At 39.0% G+C, this 19835-nt stretch overlaps 1 protein-coding gene across 1 annotated transcript in view; it reads left to right on the top strand.

Moving 5' to 3' along the window:
• Nucleotides 1–19835, top strand: part of tnrc18 (trinucleotide repeat containing 18) — a 68942-nt gene that overhangs the window by 2892 nt on the left and 46215 nt on the right. The window contains exons 3-4 of the mRNA XM_088333203.1: nt 12016–12156; nt 19649–19750. Coding sequence (XP_088189329.1) covers nt 12016–12156; nt 19649–19750 — 243 coding nt within the window. The remainder of the gene's footprint in view (nt 1–12015; nt 12157–19648; nt 19751–19835) is intronic.

The raw sequence follows: 19835 nt of genomic DNA, 5'->3' as shown, positions 1-19835 counted from the left end.
CATGTGGCTGCAGCTGCATGATATACAATTACAGTTTCTCTTGTTTCTGTTGTAGGGTAAACCCCATGAGACGCTAATGTTTCAAATGAGCACCATACTTCGATCTTGTTGTTGGATGTGGTTCGCTCACAACCTCCGTCTCGTGGGGTATAGTTGAGAATTAAATTCCCGAGATGTACACAATTCATTTTTTTCTTCCAGGGACTTGTGTGAATTTGGAGTAAATTTCAGTAAAAATTTCCAAGGAGAACATGTTTTGAAATAATGTATTAGTGTGCAATTTTATTTGAGATTTTTTGGTATATATTTTCTCACCCTCATAACTCTCAAAATTTAAAAATAAAAAAGTACAATTTTATTGTGCAAAGAAAAGACTCAATTACAAAGAGACTGCATTAATCAGTTAACAGACTTTGATTCACTCTAATAACAAAAACCTTATTAAAATGTCTTGTAACTTGTCACAGTGCAGACTTTTATCAAGATCTGAAATTTTGCCTTAGGTGGTAGCATTTTTCATGTCTGGTAAATTAATACTCAACCAAAACCTTGATTGTAAATATCCTGATTTGTCTTCCCCTTCTCCAACCAAGTAAATGTATTTGCACATTCATGATCTTAGCCATGCAATCAGCATTTAAAGATAAGAGCACAGTTCAAGCAGGACAAGATTTTTTTCGGGTCAGAGGCTATCTACAGGTTCTTGAATTTGAAAAAACAATTCTAGGCCAACGAATCCAAGTGCTGGATATTTTTAATGCATTCTCTTTGTTTGTACAGCTGCAATATATGGTTTAAAATGACTGACACTTATTTTTAAGAATGAGAGCCACAAATTGTATATTAACTAGGAAATCTCATAGCTGAAAAGCACCTTCCTAATGTCGTTAGAATATGTATTGTGAGTAAGAAAAAAGTGGTCCAAGCTTTGGCTTGAAAACAAATTGCCTTTCAAGAAGTCTTTGCGTAATTTTCAATTTGACATGTAAACCTGGTGATTGCATTCAATCAATAGTGAAAAGATGTGCTACCACCTACATAGATTTAATTAAAATACAATTTTAAATACATCTTTAAAGCTCCACTGTGTTTTCTATAGTGACCCCCTTAGTTGTGTAAAATATTTTATTATTTAAATCAAGTACTTATTTAAACAATCAAAACCCATGTTCTATTTCATAAACATCTTTTGAAGCACTAGTAGGTTTAGAACTATATACTGGCATAACTTGAGGCACCCTTTGAAGAAGCTGATATTTTTGGCTGCCATTTTGATACTATGGGTTTGGCAATTTTGCAAAGGTAGCTTGTTCTGGTGGTGGTTTTAGCACTTCATGGCCTCTTACATTCTACAGCTGAGCCTGCATGTGATCACCTAGTCCCGTGATCTAGGCATCATCACGCACTTGTTTCTTTGACTTTTTTTCCCACTCGCTTCCTTGTCTAGCCACTTGCCTGCAGGCCATGGCAATAGTCGCTTTGGTTATTGTTTGGCGCTCCATGTAAAAAAAGCTTGCTTCGCCCTTCAGTGTCACTCCGCGCCTTCCACTGTTGGTCATGTAAGAGAACGTCACTGACTACTGTGATTTAGGGTCCTGAACCTTGACAAATTCTGGTTTCCTCTTGTTATATTATAATGGCCTTTTCAGTAGTGCCTCCCATAACTGCTTAAGTGGCAAACCTCTTACACCACCTTTGACCAACTCCAGCTTGTTGCTCTTTTCAGCTGTTCCTTTGTTGTCGCTCCCTTGGGTATTCATATTTGTCATAGAATCTTTTGGCACCAATAGACAAAACATAGTTAACATCGATAAACCTAAAAAATAACTGAAATTGTGTAAAAGCTTCCCATTTGAATCAACCAGTCATGCAGAAGGCTCCAGGTGATGGCATGCATGTCATCAAGCCTTTTGTGAGCAGAGTCTATGGGCAGGACCATACCCTACAACTAAATGAAAAGTAAACGACTGTAATACTTTATAACGTTCAACTGAATTGACAGCTTGGATACAATAAAGTGTCATCTGCATAGCTATTAACACTCATGTTATACCTGTGAATAGTATAACTAAGCTGAAGCATATAAATACTGAAAAGGAGGGGGGCAAGTACTGAGCCCTGTGGAATGCTTCAGGTGACACCAAAAGGCTCAAAGGTCACATTTCCGTGACTGACATAATGCATCCTGTCTGTGAAGAAGGCCCTAAACCATGAGAGTAAGGTTTGAGATATCGATGCATTTTTCCAGACTAGGGGGTGAGCAACCTTTACGGTGTGGAGTGCCACTTTCAAATGTCTTTGGAAATCAGTGTGCCACATCAAAATTTTTCTTCAATCCTACAGAACTGTAATTTTACACCAGTCTAAATATACAACATGGATACACATTGAAACCGTATAACTAACTAATTTATCTTGCACTATTATTGTTAATCAATAAACTAAAGTATGAATATGAGCAACATGTGGAAAAGCCTGTAGGACATCATGACTTCAACTTATTTACCACAATATGGACAGCTACCATACCATTTATCAATCGAATCTTATTGCAGAAAATATAGTAAAGTTGAAATAACAGCAGACAGGCGGAAGGCTACTTGAAAATAAGTGCAACAGAAATAACAGTCGATTTGGTTGCAGATATAAATGCTTTGCTATGCAGTGAGCAATGTTAAAGCTTGCTTCTGTTGTAGTGTTTTTAGCAGTCAAGGTTTTCCGGGTCTGTGTTTGCCTTACCTGGACACAGCGCGTCTTAAGTTGTCCGCCTTGAATTCATGTTTTGTCTCATAATGACGTTTAACACTTGATGTGCGAGTTACAACGCTCTCGAGGCATAATGCACAGACAGCACAGTCATTTTTTTGGACAAACAAAGCCCCAGTCATCTGTCCACGCTGGCTGTAAAGAACGAGATTTTTTCGCTGGTGGAGCTGTCATAATTTGTTCATTTATCGCGCGCCGGAGAAGGAGCGCTACCGTAAATCTCTAAACAACACGGCACCCAACTGAAAATGTCTAAATTTCAGGTAGTAATGCACATTTAAAAAAAAAAAAATCATTTTTTTCCGTGCACTCGCGTGCCACTGCTAGCACTGAGTGACATAAAGGAAATCCGCTTTTATGGAAATTCGAAATTTAAATGTCGAAATGATGTGTATTTGCCTAATGACACTTTGGTTCTTCTAAAAGAATTGCTCACAAATAGAACATTTTTTCTCACTAGTCATATAAACGATTCATCAGGATTGGTACAAAAATTCAAATTCTGATACCAGTCTGACTATTCCCTGCTTGTAAACGTACTCTGTGCGACACATGGCAATTCCAAGGTTTTAATTTTTATTTCCTGCTCATGTACTGACCCTCTCTCATTTGTTGACTATTCCCCCTGACACGCACTCACCAGCCCTCACACCAACCTATAAAACAGGTCATTTGGATTTATTGCTCCTCTTCAATATCAAATCCCTAAAGATTACATCCACAAAACAGGATTAAAATTCCAGTCCCATAATATAATAATAAAACACTGGCCTTGTCACATGGCCGATATTTGGTAAATGTAAATGGGGGCTATGGTCTACTTTTAATGACCGCAAACAGCTTGAATCAAGAACTTGAGGAACCAGTGAGCGCAGTAAATTCATTTTTTTGTTTAATAGGATTACAGACGGGTTTTTTTTTTCGAGGGGAGTGGTTCCAATTTTATAACGGGCCAGGTTTGCCTAAAGAACATTCTTCTCCATTGCCTGTAAAATCTGGTATTTTTCTCATTTTTCTCCCGTGCTGCTGTTTTTCTCCAGGTACTAGGTAGACCTGAGGTGTAGTACAAGAAGTGTAACAAAGCTGTGATGCCATGCCCCCTTTTTAGTGCAGTGCCAAGAGCATGTTATATTTTCTCCCTCCCTGCTTTGTTTGAAGCAATTACTTAGAGTGCCACAAGTATTTTATACACACCAGATGATTGCACGGACGTCATCCCGAGTCTAATTACCTGATTCGTCGGTTGATTCGGGGCTGTGTGATAGGACACACAGTTGTTAGTAATCTCTCCTTAAGTTCTGTTGCAGGGAATAAGGCACAGATGGTGAAACTACATAGTTTTTGTTTCCCTCATATATTTACTGCTGTATGGCTGTGTAAAAGATTGTATATTGCCTGGATACTTGCTGGTCAGCGTGTATGTAATTGTGAAAAAAAATAATATCTGACCTTCTTCACAGCATTCACACATTACTTTTTTTTGTTTCCTGACACATGTCTAAAATAAAAATGGGATCAGCGTCGCTATTTGTAGCTGTACATTTTACTCTGTCTAGCGGAGGTCTACTGAAGCCTTTCGTCACCAGATTGAGTTCATTCGTGCTGCTCCCTCCCTTATGCATAGGGAGTAGCAGATGTTGGACAATTTGACTACACTAATGAATGTGACAGGGTCAAAAATGCCGTGTGCCACAATTACGCCTTAAAAAGATGAAGATTTTGGAAAATAATTTTAAAAGTATGATGACAAACAAAAAAATGTGGCTAGTAGATATTGAGAGGACACTGTGTTACTGACCTCTCAATATCACTGTATTGTGTAGTGCAGGGGTCTCCAACATTTTTCAAGCTGAGCTACTTTTTGTTGGCACAAAGAGCACCTAGTTTAATATGCATTTCTAAAATAACTCATATTATCACTGTTATTATCAGAATTAGTGTGAAAAGGAGTCAACCACCCCAAAAATAATTATACTATAAAATCTTTGACCCAGCACTGCTGAGCTATTTAAAACCAAGATCCGCGGTTTCATAGTATCCTTAGGAGGGACCATGTTGAGACCCCTTGTGTAGTACAACCAAAAAAAAGTGCTACAGAGTACAATGGAGAATACAAACTACATGGGCTAAGTGACCAAAATATGCACAGTTATGATAATTCATGTATTTTTGCTCATTATTTAGTTTAAACAAATTTTTTTAACACCTGGAAGCGCTAAATAATACACAATGTCCCTTAATCAGCCTTTTTAACCCTTTAAGGACAGACATTTCCAAAGTCCGTTCGACTTATGGCCCGTGATTAAGTTCTTACTTGCCCGCGGCCTCTGTTATAAAATTGATATTTGGCCCGCCAGTAATGTTTACCGCGATATAAAGTACATTTGTACCAAAAAAAAAACAAATCACCATTTCACCAGATGATTGCATTAGCCCTTTGGCAACCTTACCCATGGCTTTCTGTGAGAATTTAAGTACTGTAAGGACTGTAAATAAAAAAAAATTGCAATGAGACTGTGACTGGTTTCAAAGAATACAATTTCAAGAGTTACTCACAGACTCCAAAAAGCTAACTGGAAACTAACGCTATGAAAAGGAAAAGCAACTTGGAGCTGTTTTAATGGCACAGTAGCGCTTTTTCACAAGACCCTGCGTGTCGAATGCAGGGCTGCAAAAATGATATTTAGAGAAAACGAGGAACCAATGTAGGTGTTGAGTTGGTGGCTTAAAAATAGACTACGTAATGGAATTTATATCCCTTTGGTGGGAAGCGTCATTGTTGTTTTCTTTTCTCTCAAGAGGATAAGATCTGAGATGTGTTAATGCAAGATGTGATGTTGTTGTGTGGGAATTGAAGCATGTGATTGAACCCTTTGCTAAGGGTTTCCCCGTGGCCCTGGCTGCATATATATCTATCATAACCACAACACACTCATACAGACAGATGAGTGTGTTCGTCCTTTAAAAATGCATAAAGTTCATATGCACTTCAAGTACCGGAGTGCAAGTATAATTCATGCAGCTTCTAAAGCAGGACTGTGTTTTCTCAGCCAATACAAATTTGTCTTCCAAGGTGCTTGGATAGTGTCTGTTTACGTTAATATTAATGTAGTGAGTGAATGTGTGTGTTTATGTGAAGAAGGCACAATCCATACTGTGTGTGCGTCTGTGAAGACTGAGGACACACTCCTTCTCAGATAAATAGAATCTTTCAGGAAAGAAAACAGGCTCTTTAAGGAAAAGCACAAGGCACTGCTTCCCTGTTGCAATAAACCTGTCAGAGGTAGACAAACGACACACAAGCATACCACGCGCACACAGCTGTCAAACACGAGACTGATAGAACCTTGTGTGTGTGGATTGGTGTGCACGCGCACGCATCGGCACTTGCACAAATGAGCATGCCTTAGCATGTTGAAATAGTCAGTGCATTAGTAAACGTGTCTGTACTGCCAGAACCGTGCCTCAAATTCAAACAAAGGTCACATGCAGCGTGATGTTGTGTATTTATCCTGGTGAGTCCATGCATGTCCTCTTACAAAAGGTTACATATTTGGAGTAAGACCAAGGAATTACCGTCAACGCGTAGTGTTGTGAAAGCGTCGTAGAAACTAAAGAGTTGTTCCTGCACGCTGATTCTTCTTTTGTGTAATTGTTACTAAAGCCCTCCATGCTCTCTATTGTGTGTAAAATTTGCCAAGCAAATTCTACACTTGTTTACACTTCAGTCTTTGTGTGGTGACTCTTATCACTACACAACCTGTTTTTTGAAGTATGAAAGTCGCCACCCAAGTGCAAATTGTGTACTGCGAGAGGTAGTTTTGGTTCAATACACTGGTGCTTGACTTGGGGACTGAATGTTTTAAGGTAAGTCAAGTCACATTTATTTGTATAGCCGTTGATCACAAAAAGCCCAGAACTTTTAAAAGTACTGCATCAACAATAGTAGTATAAATATTAAAAAGTCTTGTTCCTAAGTGATTTTTAATGTTTGCGTTAGCAAAAATGCCAAAAAGCAAACTGACTAACCGACATGTGCAATACTGACTGAGCTTTGTTACTAAAGTATGTGCAGTAGAAATTAAAGATACTAAGACAGTCCCAGTGCTGACATATGTCCCCGTTTTTGAGTTTGTGGATTATACATTGGGAAAATGGCCTCTGCTGTGGTTTTAAGTCTTTGTATCAAAGAGTAGCAAATGTCATTCGAAGATAATCTGAAACATGTTAGCTCTGTTATTTTTCATGAACATCACACAGTGTATGTATAGCGTAAGAATTTTGAAATTTGTACTCATGAATAACGGTGTTTTCACTCTACATCTTCAAAATTGGGTTATTTAGAATTTTGAAATTTGTACTCATGAATAACGGTGTTTTCACTCTACATCTTCAAAATTTATAGGTATTGGGTTTTTATCTGTATATATTCTGGGTATTTATTCTGTGGATCTTTGCATTTTTTAAAAACTGCTAACGAATGACCGTATGCTCCACACAGTTTTGTTGTGCTTTGACTTTGACAACAAATATTCAGAATCTCAAAGGTTCTTGTTACATTTACCAGTGGCATTGTGGTGGCGGAGATTGGACGCACTGTAGTTTTTTTTTTTTTTTTAAACACTAATCAATTGCTGGACCACACTCTCTAAATCTTTCTTACTGATGGAAAACAGATGTTTGGTACGTGTTTGCCTGCCAATGACGGTGTTTGCATGCATGTGCATCCGCTCGTGTGAGTGTGTGTGTTGTCAATCTATGAAGGACTTTTCTGTTTTTTTTAATTTTTTTGGTTTTAGTTCTACCTGTTTTTGTAACCACATCTGGGTCACACATGCTGAATGGAAAAGTACTTGCACAAAAATGACAGATTTTTATTAAATCTTTTAGTGATTTGTGTCCAGACCTCTGTCATTTTTATCAATGATCTGAAATGAGGGCTCAGAAGCTGTGGCTTCAGAACATAGATAGATAGATACTTTGTTCATCCCCGAAGGGAAATTCACATTTCCAGCAGCATCCCTGAGCTGAGAACAATCGAGAACAATCGAAAATAACACGGGAGCTGCTGGAGTGGCTGCCATTCGTGACGGCGCCGGAAGAAAAGATTCAATTTGAATCATGTACAAACAAACAAACAATTGAATCATGTACAAACAAACAAAATATTCATGTTTCAATAAGTGGAGTGTTAATAAAATGGGGGGAAATTAATACTGATATAACCAGGTAAAACTAATTTTAAGTTACCGGTCCAAATGAATGTTGTGCCATCTCACCTTTCCCACTCTCTCTCCTCTCACCTTTCCCACTCTCTCTCCTGCAGTTGACTTGCTGCTGCTCGCTCCTGAAACTAATACTTACCTCTTTGTGTATTGTGCAGTCCCTTCTCTAGACAAGGTCTCACTCGGGTACAATGACAGTGAGCTTGGGGTTGAAATATGTTTTCGTAGTGGTCGCTGTATGTATGTATAAGAGTATTCATGTAGGTAGATTCTTATCAGTAAAGAGTTTTGTTAACCAGTCCATTTTTTTTGCTTTTGCAATGTCTTTGCCCAAGAATGGCCTATAATCAACGATTGATTAAAAACCCAATTAGATTTTTTTGCCTACCAGAGACTTAAATGATTAACTGAAAATGCTCCTTTACATGTCTTCTTGCAACCCACTAACGAAGCAAAAAACAACTTGGGAAAGTGAAAGTTGTTTCTGTGAATGTATGGGTGCGCTTGTGTGTGCAAATGAGCTGTGGTGCGAAATCTGATTTTGGAGGTGGACACAGTTAGGGGGGGGGGGGAAAACAAATCTTTAAAGATGTGATTCCTTTGAATATGCACTTTGTTTTTGTAGTGCAAGCAATGTCACTCCACTCATTTTTCCCCTTCAAGTGTTTCCATTATTATATTAATTGAGGGAAACAAAGTGGAAAAATACCATTCAAAAAGGTTCCACAGGTGGGGAAAATAGCACTTTTTTGTCCATTTTATTTTACCAAATAAAGGTAAAACATCTTAGTAGAACTTGAAAAAGAAGGTTAGAATGAGGTAATTCTAGAATTACAACAAAATTAGACTTGGCAAAATTATTTCCCATGATGCTTCCTGTCCTGAACCAAAGCTGGAAAAAAAACCGATTGAAGACACTTACTGATGATAAATCAAATTAGGCTATCCTGACAACGTTTTCGTTAAAAAACAAAATTTATGCAGAGAATTATGTTTAAAAAAATGTTTGTAATGGATTGTGGGTCGAGAGATATTTTTTGTTCAATAAAAATGTGTCCCTTGGCTCACAAAGGATCCTTTTTTTTTTTTTTTTTATATCGGGCTTCTATAAAGATTTTAACTTGGTCATTTTTCTGGCATGAGTAGTGAGATGAAGGACATAACTTTATCATCATTGTTGAATAAGGAAAAATATATATTTGTTTCACTTTAAACCATAACTATAATGTTAAAGTAAATTCACAGAAAGAAAACGAAGGTCTGCAGTTGCCTGGCCCAAAATTACTTTCACCTCAATCGTTTCATTGTAATACCCACCTCATACATATTTTTCCGATTGACTTTTTCTAATTAGAAAAGATGGCTACTGCAAACGTCTGTATGGAAGGGGTATTACTTCTCACACACAATGAAATATTACAATATATAGCCCAGTTTGATGTCGGCCTTTGGTAGCGAGTAGTTGCAATATTTTACCAGCGTGACGTGCCCAAGATGTAGCCGTCTGATCGGCATACATGGGCCTTTAAAATCTTATTATTACTGTTATTATTTGGTTTTGCACTGTTTGTTTTGCTCCATTGTCAACGATAATGGGGAAAAATGTGCAAAGTCAGAGCAAGCCTCAACACAATTAGTGAGCACCAACAACACATGAAACTGTTGGCAAAGAACATTCAGGTTCCTTATAATCTGTAAGTGTACACATACAAACACACACCCAATCAACATTTCAGATTCAGATATACTTTATTGTCATTCGTGTATACGTGTATACAAAACGAAATGTCGATACATCTGACCCGCAGTTTCCTTGAGCGTCAGCCGGGATAGATAAGATTAACCATGTCTTCGTCAGAATTTTAGCGCAGCAGTTCGTCATCTCGCGGTTCGATGTTACTTCCAGTTGTAAATGGTCGAGTTTATTGTCCCAGAGAGCGAACGTTGGAGAGGAAAATGGATGGGAGAGGCGTTTTGAAAGGTTTAGCTTTTAGCCTAGCGGTTAGCCCGGCCCGACAACCTCGCTTCCTCCTCCGGTCACACCGCTCTCAATATATGTCTCAATATTTGAGACATGCATATGAACTTGGAGTTACCACTCTAGGTCTGTAAGTATCGTAATCAATTGGAAATTAGTATTTGTTGACATGAAAATGTGTGTGCTGACATGCAGTTTTAATTTACTTCTTTTAATGCAGGGAAACTGTTTTCCTTTGTATCTGTCTTGATTCCTGTAGTACGACTATTATATCCATGTACACCCACAAACCAGGGTCTTCTCTCCTATGCCCCCATCTGGAAGAACGAAGAGGCAAAAGCACCCTTTCCCCTACACACGTGTATAGTTTTATCTGGGTAGCGGCTTATAGCTGTGAACCGATTTTGGTTAACGTTGTGGGTTGGTTTGCAGTGTAAGGTGGTATAACAACTCTGTTAAATATGAAACAATTTTCAATCTTTTGAAGTGATGTGAGGAAGCTGCAAAAGTTCAAAATGTTAGCACTTGCCCATGTTCTCATGGTGCATGAACAACCCAACTTAAAAGTAGCATGATAAAAGTGTCCGTGAGTCACTTGTCTTTTGCAAGTATTACTTCTAACTGGTTCTTTGTTTTTGAGCTTCTTTAAAATTGTACATGCATCTAATGAGGGTAGCTTGAGTTAAACATACGCAGTGGGCATCATCATCATTGGCATCATCATCATCCAACTGATGCCTGTTAGTTGTTATAATTAAGTTAGGAATGATGTCTGTTGAATCTGAAGGGAACCTAATGAAACTTAATCACTTTGAGCCTTTAGGGGAATACGGTGTAGTCAATAATGGATAAAATAAAGCCTTTATGGTGAAACTTATTTTGTAGCCTAGTCTTGTCGAACGTTTGTGTGTTGTACTTTTAATCAGTCACAAACCAAAGTAGGAAAAAATGTTTGTACTACAGCAGTGATTTTTTTTTTAGTTGTCTGTGCTCCTGTATACTAATTGTGGATTTATGCTTTATATTGCATTATATCTTTTTTTTTTTTTTTACTGTATCTGAGCAGTAATTGTAGGTGATGGAATAATATTTCATTTTCAGTAGCATTTCAAGTGGTAACGTGACCACATCTTGAAATTGATTAAAACTTTTACTCAAATATATTTTTCACAATGCTGCTTTGGGACTAGTTTATCTGCATTAAACATATTTGGAAACATTTTTTTGTGGTTGACTTCCTCTTTAAATGACAACAGTTACCCCTATGAATTTTTGTGCTATAAGGGCTGCAACTACCAACTATTAATTTCAAAATTGATTAATCGGTCGATTCATTTTTTTTCTCGGTTAATTGATGAATATGATTTCTCAAAGACATTTTAATTACCTTTTCTTCATTCAAATATTGAAGATTTGGACGCAAAGAAAAATAGTGCACAAAACAACAAAATATCCTATAATATTTAAAAAAAAAAAAAAAAAACTATTGTTTCTACCAACTCCTTCGTGGTATCTATACTAGTTAATTTGTAATTTTAAAAAATATGACTTAGTGCAACAATTGTTTTTATAATGTAACAGTTTTTACCCTTTTACTCAAACTAATTCAGTAATGACATTTCTGCATGAAGTTAACGTTTTGAATGATATTGGCTGCATTTTAAAATATAAAAAGCGAAAATTGTCTCGATAGCTGACATTTCTGAGATACACTTTAATTTTTGAAATGTAAATCCGTGCAGCAGTTCGATATGGATCAGCTCAAAAAAAAAAAAAAAACGAAAAAACATTTTGTGGTGGATTTGTGACCGTGTCCTATGCTTTTTCCCCAAAAAGATGTTATCAATAAAATAGAATTTACCCCCAAGGTGAAATTATTTGACTTTTTGGTCTACATATTTCGACTGATTGAAAATATCATCTGCCATGCATTTACAGGCTACAGTGAATCATTTATACATTACTGTCTATCGATTGACTTTGGCTGGTAAATAAGTTTGTGGTTTTGGTTACTATGGTGACTGACATTCCTCATTTATTTTCCAGGTGATGCCTTCCCAACGGGATCCAATCCCTTTCTGGCTGGTTATCCGTGCCCCTCCCCCCTGACCGCCGACCCTGCATACCGGTCAACCAATCCCGGCAGTTTGCCGATGACTCAGCTATGGGCATCACATGCTCACCAAGGTAAAAACATGCAAGTCCAGAGGTGGGTAGAGGAGCCAAATATTGTACTCAAGTAAAACAACTGTTACTTCAGAATAATAGACTCAAGTCGAAGTAAAAAGCCGTCATCAGAATAATTACTTGAGTAAAAGTAAAGTACTTGGTGAAAAAAAACCACTCAAGTATTGAGTAACTGTAGTAATGTATTTTATTTATTGATTTTTCTAAACAACCACTCAGATCATCAAATCATCAAAGTCCATCCAATTACATTTAATTCAAAAATAGATTAAAATAATCAAGGTAAATTCAAGTAGTTTAATAAACTGTAAAATAATTTTATAAAGAAATAAATTAAGCAAAAGTAGCACATTTAAAGCCTCAGTACTTTAACAGGCTCTACAGGAAGAATAACAAGCTAGCCTAGGCTTTGGCAACCAAAAATGTTGAAAGAGCCCATTTGTACCAAAAAACAAATGTCAGGAGCTGCAAAAAATAAAAAGCCCTGTACAAGCCTTACTACATACATAATGTGTTGCGTTCATTATATCTATACAGATGCTCCCCTTCTTATGAACGAGATACATTCCAGGCGATCGTAAGTTGAATTTGTTCGTAAGTTGCTTCAGTGCTATGTTTTGTACGGAATAGCCTACTAAGCTTAACGCAGAACATCCTGTGGAGAACAACATGACTACCCTGTTGTATAATACCGTTACTATATTAAATAATAAGAGAATGTTTAATTGTTTTGATTAAATTAGAAAAATGAAATTACAAAATCCAATTTTTGTCATTTTTATTTTGAGGTTCGGGAAAAAAAGGTGCATAATGTGCCTCTCTTCTGGCTAACAAAATAAAAAGAAAACATCCATTCATTATCTTCTGCTTATCCGGGGTCGGGTCGCGGGACCAGCAGCCTTAAAAGGGAAGCCCTGACGTCCCTATCCCCAGCCACCTTCTCCAGCTCATCCGACGGGATCCCGAGGTGTTCCCAAGCCAGCCGAGAGACATAGTCTCTCCAGCGTGTCCAGGGTCGCCCCCGGGGCCTCCTGCCAGTGGGACATGCCCGGAACACCTCCCAAGGGAGGCGTCCAGGAAGCATCCTTATCAGATGCCCGAGCCACCTCAAGTGGCTCCTCTCAATGCGGAGGAGCAGTGGCTCTACACTGAGTCCCTCTTGGATGACTGAGCTTCCCACCTTATCTCTAAGGGAAAACCAAGACACCCTACGGAGGAAACTCATTTTGGTCATAACCCAAAGTTCATGACCAAAGGTAAGGGTAGGAACGTAGATCGAGAGCTTTGCCTTTCAGCTCAGCTCCCTCTTCACCACGACGGACCGGTACAGGGTCCGAATGACGGCAGACGCTGCACCGACCCGTCTGTCGATCCCCTGTTCCATCCTACCCTCACTCGTGAACAAGACCCCAAGATACTTGAACTCCTCCACTTGGGGCAAGATCTCATCCCCAACCCGGAGGGAGCATGCCACCCTTTTCCGACTGAGTACCATAGTCTCGGACTTGGAGGTGCTGATCCTCATCCCGGCTGCTTCACACTCTGCTGCGAATTGCTCCAGCGAGAGCTGAAGATCACGGCCTGAGGAAGCCAACAGCAGTGACGCAATGCTGAGGCCCCCAAACCGGACTCTATCCCCACCAAGGCTGGGCCTAGAAATTCTGTCCATAAACGTTATGAACAGAATCTGTGACAAAGGGCAGCCCTAGCGGAGTCCAACCCTCACCGGGAACGAGTCCGACTTACTGCTGGCAATGCGGACCAGACTCTGGCACCGGGCATACAAGGACCGCACAGCCCGGATAAGACTGTGCGGTACCCCATACTCCCGAAGCACCCCCCACGAGGCCTCCCGAGGAACACGGTGGAATGCCTTCTCCAAGTCTACAAAACATGTAGATCGGACAGGCACTGCAGAGTGTGTAGAGCTGGTCCAGTGTTCCACAGCTAGGACGAAAATCACACTGTTCCTCCTGAATCCGAGATTCGACCTCCTGGCGGACCCTCCTTTCCAGTACCCCTGAATAGACCTTACCAGGGAGGCTGAGAAAACATCTTTTAGAAAAGGTCAAGTAAACAAAATCCCATTGATACGGTTTAAGTTGGATCTCCGTGCAATTATCTTTCTTTTTTACCTTTGGGCACATTGGTCAATTACACACACACACACGCCGGTTTGCTTTAAAACCGCCAGCTGCTTTGCATGTGATGCGGCCCCCAAATGTACAAAGCTTTGGCCACATTGCGGCTCTCGCACAGGAAGACGCCAAAGGGGAAAAAAACAAGGCCAATGACTGAGAAGTGCGTGTACTTGCATTGAGGGGATTTAAGTAGCAGCCTTAATGTAGCCTAATATAGCGGAATAAAAATAGTTTATTCTTCACAAATCTACTCAAGTAAAAAGTATAGTGAATTAAAATACTCACGCAATTACAAAATGTCCCTAAACGTACTTTAGTAAAAATAACCTACTAATACTCACTTCTGTGCAAGCCCATCAATCACCTGCAAAAAAGGCACACGTGGTGTCCCAGTGTGGAGAAATTGTTGTCACTCGGCGCCCCCTGAGGCCCGTTCTTCTTTCTTGTCTCATCATTCTTTCTCGTTTCTCTTCCTACTCTGTTAGCTTTGCTTCTGGCTCTGTCCTGAATGTGTCTCACTTTTTCTTGCTGCAGTCAACCAGTCTCACTTTTACCTTCCACATTGTACTCTAATGTAGTACTGTATCTTCTTTTGTTCTTTTTTAAGTCCCCTGACCCAACATGCTCTTCAATTACCTCTCCTGCCCCACTTTTCAACGTTTCCTCTCCCGTACATGCATGCATGCTTGGATGTTTGAGTTTCTTTGTCTTCTGTTTTCACCTTAAGTTCACTAAGTGATTACATTTGTGGGACCTCCTTGTGTGTCCCCTGATAAAGCCTCGGTGGAGTGGTAGAAAGTATTGAGGTACATTTTTGGGAAAACATGCCCTGCAGAATGACAGATCTCATTTGAGATTTGAGTATAAGTGATTGCATGGTGAGTTATCTCCAGGAGATCCGGCAAGTGTTTTGTTGAACTTCCTCACCATTTAATGCAGTTACGACAGTTCAATGATTTACGCACAGCATTGGTGGGTTACAAAACAAGCAAAATATACACTGCCTGACCCAGTATTTCGAATGTAACACAATAGATGGAGGTTTAGACTTGAAATGCAACCTGAATTCAACCCCATGATCTTGCTAAACCCCTCCGCTGACTCCCGAGGCCACAAATACAGATACAATCCTTCATGGCCTCAAGGTGGTTTGCAATGCTCTCTGCTTGGTTGTAGGAATCCAAAAGTGGAAACATTTGTGGGAAGCCGATAAAAGTGTGTTTTTGGATGGAGTGGCGCCGCTGCGTCAAAGGATTTTTTTATGAAAGCCACAAGAGATCAACGCTGAATGTTTTTTTAAAAGGTCCTGAGCAGTGTTCCCTCTAAGCTGCGTGCGTGCGCAATTGCGCACTGCTCGCACATTCTTGGCGCACAAGAAAATCTAGCCAGCGCACAAAAATGAGGGCTCAAAATTACTTATTAAGAAGCGACTTAAGTCAAAGTTACAGTGCATGAAGGTAAAAATACACGGGTTCCCCTGACGTTCTGTCCTAAATGCGGTATTTTGAAGTCGAACGAAGTTGAGTAAAGTTAGTAGAGTATGTCGAGAACCGGCTTCTTCGGCTCGGCTCACTAAAAAGGGTCCTAAACGGCTCTTCAGGTTGTTTTTGCTTCTTTAATCCCAACATGACCAAATATGAAGTAAAATTATGCACAAAATGACTTAAAGGAAGGGGGAATGGAACAAAAACGAAAAAAATACCAAAATGAAAAAGTAATGAAAAGCTGAGAAAAAAAGAAACAAAAGGAAGAGAAAAAAAGAAGGAAAAATTTAGAAAAAAGCCAGAAAAAAAAAAGAAATGTAGGAAAAAAGTTAATGGAGAACAAAAAGAAAAAAGTAACAGCTCGGAAAAAATAAACACATTGAGATATTTTTTAAAGGAATTAAAAAAAAAAGTAGAAAAAAGCACAGAAAAAAGAATAAAAAGTTTGTGTTGCATTCAAATAATTTACAATTATATCAAGTGAAACGTGTTGCCAACATTGTACTTCCACTAAAAAATGTGATTAAGTACAGTTCTGTATCTTACAACCGACTCAATAAGCCCCCAAAAATGTTAATATTATGCGACAAAATAAATCAGGAAATAAAAAGAAATGGATATCTTGTGACAGAATTGTAAGAACAAACGTATGTAGGCTGTACAACCTTTGCAATAGTACATGAGTAAATTAATTCAAAAGAGAAACATAATTTTGCATTCCCGGAAACTCAGCAAAATGTAACTTGATGTCAAGTTTTGGACATGTTTGATAATTAATTATCTTGCCACACTTGGGATTATGGTGGCTCACTATTGTTTCAAGCGTTGCTCACAGACTTTGTGTGAACGCTCAGACCCGTGGAAAACTAGAGGGAACATTGGTCCTGAGTGTTATAAAGCCGCTCGGCCTTTATTTGCCCTGTTAGTCTAATACAGACTACTATCGAACTCTGTCTTCCGCCATTGCACCAGCACTGCGCCCCGCTCCATTTCTGCCTGTCACAAGGTAGACAGATTTACACGCTGGTCGAGCTATTCATTGTATCACAGTTGAATGGCCGCAACATTATTCGAGATGTTTTGGTAAGGCATTCCCAGGCATGTGGCAATGTGTGGCGACACCACTTAGAAAACAAGTTACAAACAAGCACAATTCTAGCACGGAAATATGGGGCAGATCGTTTGTTTTTTGTTTTTATATTAAGAACGGTGTCAGAGAGCAACAGCTGACTTGGCGGCAAATTCAAGCCTACTGCTGACCTAATGTATGGAACAACTAAGAACTAGGGGCAAAAAAATATAAACAAGTCTGCAAAGTCTGACATGAAATGTGCCACATTGTGTCATTCTAAACTTGGTACTTCAGCTAAGCATTCAGACTACTGTCTTAAGGTCTAATTTTCTCTCTGAACTCATGTCCGAGGCAAATTATGTTTTTGGCATGCATCGTATGGCTGTTCTTTAAATATTTGCCATCGTATAAACAAATTAGAATACAAACAGTGGCATTATGATCTACAGTGCATCCGGAAAGTATTCACAGCGCTTCACTTTTTCCACATTTTGTTATGTTACAGCCTCATTCCAAATTGTATTAATTTAATCTCTTATCTCAAAATTCTACACAAAATACTCCATTATGACAATGTGAAAACGTTTATTTTTTATTTTTTTGAATTTATTAAAAATAGAAAACTAAGAAATCACATTTACATAAGTAGTCACAGCCTTTGCTTAATACTTTGTTGATCCACCTTTTGCAGCAAATACAGCCTCAAGTCTTTTTGAATATGATCCCACAAGTTTAGCACACCTATCTTTAGGTAGTTTTGCCCATTCTTCTTGCAATAAGTCTCAAGCTCAATCAGGTTGGATGGGAGACGTTTGTGCACAGCCATTTTCAGATCTCTCCAGAGATGTTCGATCGGATTCAAGTCTGGACACTGGGTGGGCCACTCCAGGACATTCACGGAGTGGTTCTGAAGCCAATCTTTTGAGATCTTGGCTGTGTGCTTTGGGTCGTTGTCCTGCTGAAAAATGAACCTTCGCCCCAGCCTGAGGTCAAGAGCGCTCTGGAGCAGGTTTTCATCCAGGATATCTCTATATATTGCTGCATTCATTTTTCCTTCTATTCTGACTAGTCTGCCAGTTCCTGCTGCTGAAAAACATCCCCACAGCATGATGCTGCCACCACCATGCTTCACTGTAGGGATGGTATTGGCCTGGTGATGAGCGGTGCCTGGTTTCCTCCAAACAGCATTCACACCAAAGAGTTCAATCTTTGTCTCATCAGACCAGAGAATTTTGTTTCTCATGGTCTGAGAGTCATTCAGGTGCTTTTTGGCAAATTCCAGACGGGCTTACATGTTCTTTTTACTAAGGAGTGGCTTTCGTCTGGCCACTCTACCATACCGGCCTGATTGGTGGATTGCTGCAGAGATGGTTGTCCATCTGGAAGGCTCTCCTCCCTCCACAGAGGAATGCTGGAGCTCTGACAGAGTGACCATCGGGTTCTTGGTCACCTCCCTGACTAAGGCCCTTCTTCCCCGATCGCTCAGTTTAGAAGGCCAGCCAGCTCTAGGAAGCGTCCTGGTGGTTCCAAATGTCTTCCATTTACGAATAATGGAGGCCACTGTGCTCATTGGGACCTTCAAAGCAGCAGATTTTTTTCTGTATCCTTCCCTAGATTTGTGCCTCAAGACAATCCTGTCTCGCAGGTCTACAGACAGTTCTTTTGACTTCATGCTTGGTGTTTGTGCTCTGACATGCACACTCAACTGTGGGACCTTATTTAGACAGGTGTGTGCCTTTCCAGATCATGTCCAATCAACTGAATTTACTGCAGGTGGACTCCAATTAAGCTGTAGAAAGATCTCAAGGATGATCAGTGGAAAAAAGATGCACCTGAGCTCAATTTTGAGCTTCATGGCAAAGGCTGTGAATACTTACGTAAATGTGATTTCTTAGTTTTCCATTTTTAATAAATTCAAAAAAAGTTAAAAAAAAAACTTTTTCACATTGTCATAATGGAGTATTTTGTGTAGAGTTTTGAGATGAGAGATTAAATTAATACAATTTGGAATGAGGCTGTAACATAACAAAGTGTGAAAAAAGTGAAGCGCTGTGAATACTTTCCGGATGCACTGTATCTGTTTAGAAATAAGAATGTAATGCACTAATATATACATGTGTGTGTGTGTGTGTATATATATATATATATATATATATATATATAAACTTTGAAATGTGATGTGTTGCCTTGAAAGACATATTTTTATATATTCGTGCCAAGTTTCCCAAGTGGTTCTTACACTTAATATAATGTGCCGGTGCTAAGCCGCAACAGTTTTGTTTAATGGTGTTAAATACTGAGTTACAAATATTAAATATGTATAGCAGGTCAGACACTCGTTGAATGTTTATAACAATGGAAGCCTTTTACTGCGGTTTTAAAAGATGGCGTTTATCGTAGCTTTCATTCTAGTAAACCCTGTGTATTTGGAAAGCTTATAGGCTATTGGCACATCTGCTTTTGATTTTTTTAATAACTAGGTTGTGAATCTGTTGCCTTGGTTTCCCAATACGCACATACATTTGTATTCAACATAAATTAATTATATCGCTGGGGGAACCCAAGACAACCCCCCCATTAACCATAAATCAAATGTATTTCATCTTTTGGCCACCACAGATACACTTTAAATGAGATTAAAAAATTGCATTATCTGCATCTCAGAAATAGTTGTGTTACAGAAAAATCTAAAAAATCTTGGAAGATTTTAAAACAACTATTATGTATATAAAATTGAAGCCAATTTATGGTTGGTCAAAGCATCCTCTAACTCTGTGTTCTGTTTATCTATCAAGGCTACCCACTTGCTAGCAGCCTTTACTCCAGTCCTTTCCTATCACTGGGGCATATGGAGCCTCCCTCAATCTCACAAAATCACCTGTATGACACGCATAAAGGTAAGTCAGTCTTCCTAACACCACACTCGCACACACAATTTGTAATCATGCACAAATGTGTTTAGTGTTTTTTCTTACCACATTA

The sequence above is a fragment of the Urocampus carinirostris genome, chromosome 1, assembly GCF_059441175.1.
Source record: "Urocampus carinirostris isolate Australia breed hairy pipefish chromosome 1, RoL_Ucar_1.0, whole genome shotgun sequence".
Taxonomy (NCBI): Eukaryota; Metazoa; Chordata; class Actinopteri; order Syngnathiformes; family Syngnathidae; genus Urocampus; species Urocampus carinirostris.
This window is presented reverse-complemented; position numbering and strand designations above follow the sequence as displayed.